Genomic DNA, 10,388 nt, shown 5'->3' on the forward strand with positions numbered 1-10,388 from the left:
CATTTTGCAGGTAATCTTTAGTTTTAATCATCATTTATCATTTACCATTACGTCATACCATCGTATCATACCATAATTTACCCAAGACTGTTTTACCTTTTTCAGCAGCATATTAGGAAATCGCATGATTGCAACGAAAAGGCTAAAAGTAAAATGCAACATCACAATAGGGGCATAAACATTTATTAACTTTGGTGCAAGCTAATTTCTTTTTGTGTGCAACATACTTCAGCGTTCACCTAATGCTTAGTGGCAATGCAACACACTAGCAATAGATGAGCGCGTAAGCGAAGACTTCTAAACCTTGCATGTCTCCGGCCAACTTTCATCACTGGCCTACAAAGTCGATTTTTATACACTTTTTATGCAATGTCGATGTCCATTCGCAGCTCTGTTAATGCACATCAAACATGTTTTATCAGCGGGAGCATGTGCCCCTGTGTCTCCTCCATGAATGAACGACTGGCAATTGGCATTCCGGTGGCAAGCATTTCAAGAGAGAAAACAAAATTACATCGGCCGAGGTATTTTTGAAAAAAGAAATGTGTTAGAAGACGATATGTGCTCACTCTGTAATTTAGAACTTGAAAATATCGTGTATTCGGGTTGGGATGTCCCAAAGTTCAAAGATTCATGCAACGAACAAACGACGAATCGTTTAGAACTTTCATAATTAGAAACAACAGCGTGCCATAACTGCTTCAACGTCGTTTTTCCAAGAGGTCTGGCGCGCCTGGGAGCCATGGTGACTGCCTTAGCCAAACTTGTACTATACAAATATCAACTGAAAAGAATTAAATCATTTATTTGCCACCTTATCAAACAGATCACGGCGGCAGAGGTGGAACACCTTAAGCGCGATGAAATGTAAATGCATAAATCATATCACTGCATTTTCAAATGCATAAGGACGTAAAACATAATGCACGAGGACGTAAAATATAATGAACGAAAACGCAACGATATAAGCACAGACACCAAGGCACAAAAACACAAAACAGCAGAATACACGCGCACGTCACAGCAAATCCCACGCTAACAAAGGCGTTTAAACACATACTGCAGCAAGCTTCATCCTTGTAAAATCAAACAGTGCGAGCTTATGCAGATTGTTTACACGCAGAATGTAGTGTGTGTGCTTGCATGCTTATGTGATGGGTAAATGCGCTCTCATAATAAAATAGCCCTTCAGCTTCCGGACCCACTTCGCTCAGTCCTTGGTGCCTGTGAGGGCCAACGTACGCTGTTGGTTCAGTGCGTCCAGCGGCAGTGTGATGGGGCTGTGATGAGTGCCCAACGCCCGCCGCCCGCCGGCTGCTCCGGCCGGCAGCGAGTATTCCCGCGCGGCCCTCCCGAGCAGCGGGCACTCACCCCCAGCCGCCGTCGGGCGCGTGCCGCTCCAGCGTCACGCACTCGTCGTCGGGCGAGGTGGAGTCGCTCAGGTGGGAGGAGGACGAGGCGGTCCGGCGCCGACCTGGAACAGGTCAGGTCGGCGCGGGTCACCGGTGACGTCACAGCACCCGTGGGTAGCCCGCCGGCCCCAGACCGCACCTCGCCAGTCGGCTCCGGTCGCAGCCAGGCCGCATCACTGTGCACGCACGACGTGTACTTCCCCCAGATGGCAGGATGGGCTCATGTGCTCCTCGTCTCTGTGTGTAGCGTTCAAGGGGCCGCGCTAATGTGAGCGCAACAGCTTACAGTGATAAGCTCCGCCACGGTGCGCGTTGAGCTGGTCGCGGCGCGCGCCACGGTGGACAGAGAACGGCATACACCACCGGCAGCCTCGCGCCACACGTCATGCGGGGTTCCGTACCCCGTCACACGACAGTGACACGGGGTCCCGTCACACGACAGTGACACGCGGGTCCCGTGTCCCGTCTCGTGTCCCGTCATACGGCAGTGACACGCGCGTCCCGTACCCCGTCACACGACAGTGATACGGGGGTCCCGTCACACGACACTGACACGGGGTCCCGTACCCCGTCACACGACAGTGACACGCGGGTCACCGTGTCCCGTCACATAACAGTGATACCGGGGTCCCGTCACGACAGTGACACGCGGATCCGTATCCCGTCACACGGCAGCGACACGCGGATCCGTACCCCGTCACACGGCATTGACACGCAGATCCGTACCCCGTCACACGGCAGTGACACGCGGATCCGTACCCCGTCACACGGCAGTGACACACAGATCCGTACCCCGTCGCACGGCAGTGAAACGCGGATCCGTACCCCGTCACACGGCAGTGACGCGCGGATCCGCACCCCGTCACACGACAGTGACACGCGGATCCGTACCCCGTCACACGGCAGTGACACGGGGGTCCGTACCCCGTCACACGACAGTGACACGCGGATCCGTACCCCGTCACACGGCAGTGACACGGGGGTCCCGTGTCCCGTCACACGGCGGTGACACGGGGTCCCGTCACACGGCAGTGACACGCGGGTCCCGTGTCCCGTCTCGTGTCCAGTCACACGACAGTGACACGCGCGTCCCGTGCTCCGTCACACGGCGGTGACACGGGGTCCCGTGTCCCGCCACACGACAATGACGGGCTTCAATCGTCACAGGCGAAATCGATACAGTTGTGATTCCGGCTATACTGTTATGCATCCAGCCAAAGATAGACGACCCGACCGGCCCAGGGAGTGGCTGATGCAATGCTTTGGAATCCGCGCAAAACTGCGGTGCAGAACCATCGGCATGGCGTGCCAGGCCTGTTAGAAATGTTACTGGTCGAATGAAGCAGGTTGGACATATATTTAAGGAGTGACAAGGAAATCATGGACGCCCAATATAGTCTATGACGAAGGCGTCAAGAGGATCAATGCGTCTGGCTTTTTCTTTTGCGACTTCAACTTGAGCATTTCACAGCAATTTAACGTCATTACTGTCGTTAGAAATTGTGGTAAGGAGCACATGTCATTGCAAAAGTACATCGAAAGCTTCCATTTGACAACTTGTCGCCCTCATGTCCTGTACAGCCAACACGATGCATTCAGGAAAGAACGTCTCACACATGGACGACAAAGCGGCCGCATCTAGTTCCCAAGGCTGGCTGTCCCACTTGACTACATTTCAACGCAAATTAACAGATGTTATATGATGAAAGTTTGCGATGTAATGATTCCCCAGCTACGATCTTTTACTTTCTCATAGCCTGTTCTGCCGTCCAAAGACAAAAACCCTAAGAGTCTTTAGTTAACGTAGCACATAAGCCTTTTAGCCTTTCGGACGCCAGTATTCATCAGGGAAAACAGCCAGGGCCATTCCATTTGGCTTGGACCAGTGACGTCAACCCTGGAGCTCGGCTCCAAACTGCATTTGGGTACCGTCACCAGCGTCGCCCTGCGACTGACCTCGCTTGGGTCGGGCGGGCGCAGCGGCGGCGATCTTGAACCTGACCTGCGGCGTGCCGCCGGGGCGGGCCGCGCGCGCGGCCGGACTCGGCGGTGCCAACGGTCCGGGCCACGCTGCGGCACGCGCGCAGCCTTGTGAGGAGACAGCGCAGCACGAACAGTGCAGACGGCGGGGAGGACTGAAAACACCGTTCGGCCGGACTCCGCGCTGCCAACGGTCCGGGCCACGCTGCGGCACGCGCGCAGCCGTGCGAGGGGACAGCGCAGCACGAACAACAGTGCGGGGAGGACTGGGACACATGTGGAGAGCAGGCCCGTACACCGACAAGGGGTGGCATGTCAACTGAGGGTTTGGAGTACTGGAACACCGACATAGGGTTGGTAGGACAGACTGGCACGAGGCAATACGCACACACCACCACACACACACACACAGAGACTAACAATGGGGAGGCTGCGAGCGAGACCGCAAACTACTCACGCAGGTACACCAGAGGTGTAAGGGAGCACGGTCAACGAGCGAAACAGGGGATCCGAGCAACCGACCGACATGGGCCTGAATTACTGCAGCGGGGTGAGAGGAGAGAACAGAGCACCAACAGCGGATGAAGGAGAACACAAAGGTGTGTAAGAAAGCGACTGGACAATCAGCAGACACATGCAAGAGGGGGTAATCGGGACCAGTAGTCGCATACGGAAGGCTGAAACGTTCAACGGATGCCCGAGGGAGAGGCAACTGTGACGACAGCAGAGGGACGAAGGATTAATCGGTGCGCAAAGGCGCAAACCTCTGACTGTGAAACGCACAAGAAAAGAGCCGACACATGTCAGCATGAGACGATGCATGCAAATCATCACGCATGAAGCACAACCGACGAGAACACAATGGCACTTTGCTCCATCCGGATGTCTGTGTCTTGTCTGCCTGTGCGACTGGCCGCCCCCGGGCGCTGAGGACAAGGAGGACACCTACCCTTGAGCGAGCTCTTGGCGCCCCCGTTGGCGGCGGCCTGCACCGGAGAGTCCGGGCACTGCTCCATGGCGCGCCGGCGCGGCTCACGAGCCGGGCAGGTACCAGCGGGGCCAGCAGGTTAGCAGGGATGAGCAAGGCCTGCAGCAGGTCAGCAGGGCCTCCAACAGGTCGGCAGCAGGACCTCCAGCGGGTCAGCAGGGCCTCCAGAAGGTTAACAGCAGTGCCTCCAGAGGGCCAGCAGGGCCTCCAGAAGGTCACGCAGACCTTCAAAGGGTCAGGAAAGCCTCCAGCAGGTCTGTAGGGCCTCCAGCAGGCCGGACGGACCTCCAGCAGCAGGTCTTCTGAGGCTGACAGCGGCGACCGTCAGCGGACGCTCCCGAGGGCAACGCGGCGTTCACACGTCATCACGGACTGGCCTTCAGGGCCGTGCGGCCCGGCGGCCGTAGGCGCCCGGCGGGGGTCAGCCGCCGCCGCCCGCTCCCACCCCGCTGCGCTCCGAGGGCGCCGCGCTCACCGACACCGGTGCGCGTCACACGCGCGCCGCTCGCGAGACCACCGACCGTGGCACTTGCTTATCACCGGAGCTGCCATTCGCCATGGCCAACGCGCCCGTCGGGCGCCACGGCCGCGGAAACTGCGCTCTAAAGGCCACGTCGGTGCGGCGGCCGGGCCGCCCGGTCTCCGTCGGCGCCACAGCTGCACTCTAAAAACCCTAAACAGCCAGCCGTAGGTGCCAGCTTGTCCGGACCTGGCCCAGCAGCGCCGTCGGACGGTGTCCCTGCCGCCCCGGCTCTGGCGAGTACTGGCGCTGGCTGGATGAGACGCGCGGCCGGCTGCGTGTGACGTCACTCAGTGGGCGGGGCGAGATGACGGTCGCAGCAGACGTCACCATACTCGGGTCACGGCATCAGAGGTCACCACCTGCAGGGCAACCGCATAGGTGTGAGGGGCGTGCATGCATACACAACATGCCCATGTACTGCACGTGTTATACAAGGTTGTCGATATATGTACATCTGCATGTATATCAAACGTAATGCCAACACAATACATGGTTCATCGCTGGCTCGTGCCCGAAAAAGTCGGCGCCCCAATAACACAAATATGTCCACTTCAGCACTCATATATCAGATTGGCTTAAATCGGATACAACTGCACACAAGGTTTGGCATACGCCAAAGCGCGGGGGGCTGCCAACTCAGCGAGCAGAAAACGCCTGATAGGCAAACCCTTGCGCTGCCCGCCCCGCGACCAGTCTCTTTGTGGTGATCGGTCATTCAAGTCGGGTCACCGCTTCATTCAGAACCGACGAGGTCGGATGGCTGTAACCAGCCGTGCGCACGTGCCAGTGACCCGCGGTCAGCGACTCGCCATCAGCGACTCGCCATCAGCGACTCACCGTCAGCGACTCGCCATCAGCGACTCGCCATCAGTGACTCGCCATCAGCGACTCACCGTCAGCGACTCGCCATCAGCGACTCACCGTCAGCGACTCGCCGTCAGCGGCTCAGTACACGGCAGCGCCCTGATCTCGCTGGGGAGTCCCCGCGTTCCACAATCGGCGTGACGTCAGCGAATGCTTGCCCAATCAGCGAATGCTTGCCCCCCCCCCCCCCCCCCCCATCCCCTCTTCGCCAGACGCGGCGGGACTCGCCCGGGGCCGCGCGCCCGCTCCCTCGTGTGGGGGGCGGCGAATACTGCGGATGTCGCACAGCAGTTTCGCAGCACGACGGCGGCGAGACGCTATCACTACCGGCTGCGAGCCGGACACACCTGTCGCTGGGATCGGCCGGGACGCGTCCATAGACCGGGCTGACTGTGCCGCTGGAAGGGCCTGACTGCGCCCCCTGGCCGGGCTGACTGTACCCCCGAATTGGGTTGACTGCGTCCCAGTACCGGGCTGACTGTGCCCCTCAGTCAAGCTGACTGTGCCCCTCAGTCAAGCTGACTGTGCCCTTCAGTCAAGCTGACTGTGCCCTTCAGTCAAGCTGACTGCACCCCTCGGCCGGTCCAGCCGCGCCCCTCGGTCGGGCTGGCTGCACCCCTCGGCCGGTCCAGCCGCGCCCCTCGGTCGGGCTGGCTGCGCCCCTCGGTCACGCTAGCTGCGCCCCTCGGTCGGGCTGGCTGCGCCCCTCGGTCGGGCTCACTGCGCCCTTCGGCCGGTCTGACTGCCACTCGGCCGTGACTGCGCCCCTCGGCCCGCCCCGCTCCATACAACACGGCTATCGGTCGGACTTTGAGCCGGCCGACGCAATCAAGTCCGCCGGGCCCAGCGCAGCCAGTTCAGTACTGTCGGAGCGACTCCGTGTGCCAGCCCCTCGGTGCGCGGCTGCCTGTGAGCGAACAGCGCACCCGACAACAGCTGCTTGCCGACGACGGACAGCAGCTGGTCGCTGACGGCAGATAGCAGCTACTCGCTGACGGCGGACAACAGCTGCTCGTTGACGGCACACAACAGCTACTCGCTGACGGCGGACGGCATATTCTCCCTGGACACCAGCCTCCAGTGGACAAGCCGCCAGGTGGATAACCGCCCCGGGCGAGCCGGGCGTGCACGGCCGCGCGTGCAGACGAGCCTCTGTCGGAGGACGGGCGCCAAGTGGCGCCATCAGCTGCAGACTAACTGCCCAACCCTTCGGTCGCCATGCTGTGGCAGGCGGCGGCGGCGGCGGCGGCGGCAGCGCTGCTGTTGCTCTGCCGGTGGATCGTGGCTTTCAGCCGTCGAACACCGCAGCGCATGTTCGCCGTGTACACGCAGCCGGACGCCTCCTTCTACCCGAAGATGGCCGCGTTCTGGCTGCTGCTGCGCCTGCGCCGACTGTGGGGGTCTCCCGGCGGCGGCGGCGAGCAGGCCGGCTACGGCGTGGGCTCGCGCGCCTCCGCCGCCGACATGGAGCGCGTGCAGCCGCTGGCCGAGGCGCCCCAGAGCCTGGACGCCGTGCTGATCCAGGGCGCCGACGGCGCCGGCGCCTGGCTGGTGGCGGCGATGGCGCGCCGGCCCCACGGGGTGCTGAACGTGATCGGCATCGTCTCGCTGCCAGGCGTGGGCACGCTGCTGCTGCCCCGCCACCCGGACACCACGCTGTTCGGCGGCGAGACGGCCCACGCCGGCGGCGGCTTCTCCTTCCGCCGTATGGAGCCGATGCGCCGCTGGAAGCTCGACTTCACCGGCCAGATGCGCGTCAGCGAGAGCGGCGCGCTGGTGGACGTGACGCTCGACCTGACGTACACCTCTGACCTGGCGCACTTCGACTTCGACACGGACATGGCGCCGCTGGCGGTGGCGCGCGCCATGGCGCGCGAGCCTTGGAGCCGCGAGTTCTTCGCGCGGCTGCGCGACGCCCACCAGACGCACTACGAGCAGATCGGCACGACGGAGGGCACAGTGACCGTCGACGGCCGGCCGCACGCGCTGCGCGTCACCGGCATGCGCGACCATAGCTACGCACGCTGCCGCGACTGGACGCGCCTCCACCGCTACGGCCTGCACACGCTGATCGTGGAGGACGGCACCCGCGCGCAGGTCGGCGTCGTCTCGCAGCCGTACTCGTTCTCGCGGATCGAGCTCGGGTACGTGTACCGGCCGGACGGCTCGCTGCACGCGCTGGAGTGGTGCGACCTCGAGCTGGGCTACCACGGCGAGCAGGGCGCCGAGCCGCGCGACTACGGCTTCAGCTTCGGCGCCGGCGGCCGCACCTACCGCGTGCTGGTCAAGGTGGAGGAGAGCCACACGGTGTTCATCGGCTGGAGGTGGGAGGCGCGCGTGCTGGAGCGCCGCTGCACGTACCGGGTCAACGGGGTGGCGGCGCACGGCGTGTCCGAGTGGTACTACCGGCACCGGGGCGGTAGGCCGGCGGAGTACGCAGCCGATGACCCCGCCTGGGCGCGGGACATCGAGAAGTGATCCTAACCCCGACCCCAAGATATCGAGAAGTGATGCTGACTTGAACGCACTACAGTTTATCTATCTACAGTTAGAACGCACTACAGTTTATCTATCATATTGCGAAGCAGCGTGACGCAGCGAAGCGCCGCGCATGCGCAGGAGCCACCGCCGTGTAGCCTTGGTGGGACGATCGTCTTAAGGTCCGGAGATTAATGCCGCATTTAAGACGCAGGCGGCTGTTTACGCGAACGCGATAGGCGTAACCCCGATGTCAATAAAGCGAGCGTTGCCAAGACCCACAACATTCGTTGCTCTGCCACTTGGGTGTTTCGTGTAAGTAGCCGATGTACCGAAACCTTACACCGCCACGAAGGCTCAGCTGTCACAGACAAATCGGGAAAGTCGAATGTTTGACTTCTGGTGCATTTAGGCGAAAGTCTTGGTGGAACCATGTCGCACCACGCGCTGATACTTATCTGCATGAAGAAAGCTGAAAGAAGCTTCTAGTTGAAAAAAACAGTAGTTTTCACTTCAAATCTTCTGTTCGATCGACCTGTTTGCAGAGCATCCTTCAGACAGAGCCAATCACAGCGATAGGCGCAACTCCGATGTCAATAAAGCGACCGATCAAGGCTGGTCGCTTGACCCATCCCCCCAACCCCCCCTCCTGCTAAAACATCACCCACAAACGCCAGGAGTGTAGCTGGGGAAGATAGCGGCACGGCCTCTTGTCCCCCACACCCATCCCCACACGCACGCAACGTATGTTCATTGAATTGGCGGATATTGTGACCAGTGTTCCACCCTGCGTCCGTGCATGACTGCGCCCTGGCCGATCCGTACCGGCGGTGCGAGGGTGCCCGCCCGGTCCGCCCATCCGGCTGTTGCCAGCCGGGGTCGCGCCCAGCGCTCCGCCCTGCGTCCGCGCGTGTGCGCACCCTGGCCGATCCGTACCGACGGCGCGAGGGTGCCCGCCCGCTCCGCCCATCCGGCCGTTGCCAGCCGGAACGGTGCGGCGCCCGCACGACACAAGCCTGCCGCCACACGACACCGGGTCCGTGACCTCCGCCAAACCAGCTGAGCGCCCGGCCGGCCCGGATCGCTGCACGGTCCGCCGGCCGTGCTGCAGCCTCCCTCAGCACGGCCGCCGCCGACGCCGGTCCTGAGCCATGGGGATGGGCGGCGGCAGGCCCCAGATTAGGGTCTGCGCTCGGGAGAGGACTGTGCATCTCAAGGGCGTCCGCTGTCAGCGTCACAGCCTCTCACAAGACGCAGGCTGCTCTGGCGGCGGGCACATAAGCAGCTTCACAAGGTTACACTTGCCAGCGGTGCAGCGCCGGCACTGCCGTCAGACACCGCTGACGTTGCGTGTGGAAGACCGCGCGTCATATCCCACAGCCTGCAGCCGGCTTCACGAGACTGAGGCGTCTGCCTGGGCGGACGGTCTGAGGGTCCGTGACCCCTTGCCTGGACGGATGGTCAGAGGGTCTGTGTCCCCCCCCCCCCGCCTAGCCGGACACTCAGAGGGTCCGTGACCCCCTGCCTGACCGGACCGTCAGAGGGTCCGTGACTCTCCTGCCTGGGCGGATGGTCAGACGGTCCGTGACTTCCTGCCTGACCGGACCGTCAGAGGGTCCGTGACCCTCCTGCCTGGGCGGATGGTCAGACGGTCCGTGACTTCCTGCCTGACCGGACCGTCAGAGGGTCCGTGAGCCCCTGTCTAGGTGGATGGTCAGAGGGTCCGTGTCTCCCTCCCTGGCGGACAGTCAGAGGGTCCGTGACCCCCCGGCCCCGGCGAACGGTCAGGGGGTCCGTGGCCCCTGGCTGGCCGAACGGTCACAGGGTATGTGACCCCCTGTCTGACCGGGCGGCCGTAGTCCATGACCCTCTGCATGGATGGGGGGGGGGGGGCGTGCCGTCGGGACCGGCACATAACCGGTCACCAGACCAGCTGGCCTCGGCTGCCGTCGCTGCAGAACGGCCCCATCTTCACCACCCTGTATACGTCAATAAATCGGTCACCGCGCCAACAGAGCCGACACGAACACGAAGCCGTGCACCCGCTGAAGAATAACAACAGAGCGCAGGCGGTGAAGAATTCCAACGTGAGCGGCCTCACATGGACCGGTCACCTGGCCATCCGCCAGACCAATGGCGACTC

General features: G+C 61.7%; 2 protein-coding genes across 2 annotated transcripts in view; one reads left to right on the forward strand and one right to left on the reverse strand.

Moving 5' to 3' along the window:
* LOC119113448 (uncharacterized) overlaps positions 1–4,408 on the reverse strand; it is a 62,848-nt gene extending 58,440 nt beyond the window's left edge. Inside the window, exons 1-3 of the mRNA XM_037237760.1 lie at positions 4,342–4,408; positions 3,369–3,482; positions 1,372–1,474 (exon numbers count right to left, since the gene is read on the reverse strand). Of these exons, the coding sequence (XP_037093655.1) occupies positions 1,372–1,474; positions 3,369–3,482; positions 4,342–4,408 (284 nt within the window). The remainder of the gene's footprint in view (positions 1–1,371; positions 1,475–3,368; positions 3,483–4,341) is intronic.
* A 2,236-nt stretch (positions 4,409–6,644) lies between these two features.
* On the forward strand, positions 6,645–8,714 carry LOC119113449 (uncharacterized). Its single transcript, XM_037237761.1, has 2 exons — positions 6,645–7,204; positions 7,247–8,714. The coding sequence occupies exons 1-2, from the start codon at positions 6,986–6,988 to the stop codon at positions 8,243–8,245; spliced, it is 1,218 nt and encodes a 405-aa protein (XP_037093656.1). The 5' UTR covers positions 6,645–6,985; the 3' UTR covers positions 8,246–8,714.
* The last annotated feature ends 1,674 nt before the right edge of the window (positions 8,715–10,388 follow it).

This window comes from Pollicipes pollicipes, unplaced genomic scaffold (genome assembly GCF_011947565.3).
Source record: "Pollicipes pollicipes isolate AB1234 unplaced genomic scaffold, Ppol_2.1 Scaffold_7262;HRSCAF=8765_pilon_pilon_pilon, whole genome shotgun sequence".
In the NCBI taxonomy this organism is placed as follows: domain Eukaryota; kingdom Metazoa; phylum Arthropoda; class Thecostraca; order Pollicipedomorpha; family Pollicipedidae; genus Pollicipes; species Pollicipes pollicipes.

Coding starts and splice junctions, on each gene's coding strand:
- LOC119113449 (XM_037237761.1), top strand. CDS start 6,986: ATGCTGTGGCAGGCGGCGGCGGCGGCGGCGGCGGCAGCGCTGCTGTTG. Junction 7,205..7,246: donor GCGAGCAGGCCGGCTACGGC/GTGGGCTCGCGC, acceptor GAGCGCGTGCAG/CCGCTGGCCGAGGCGCCCCA.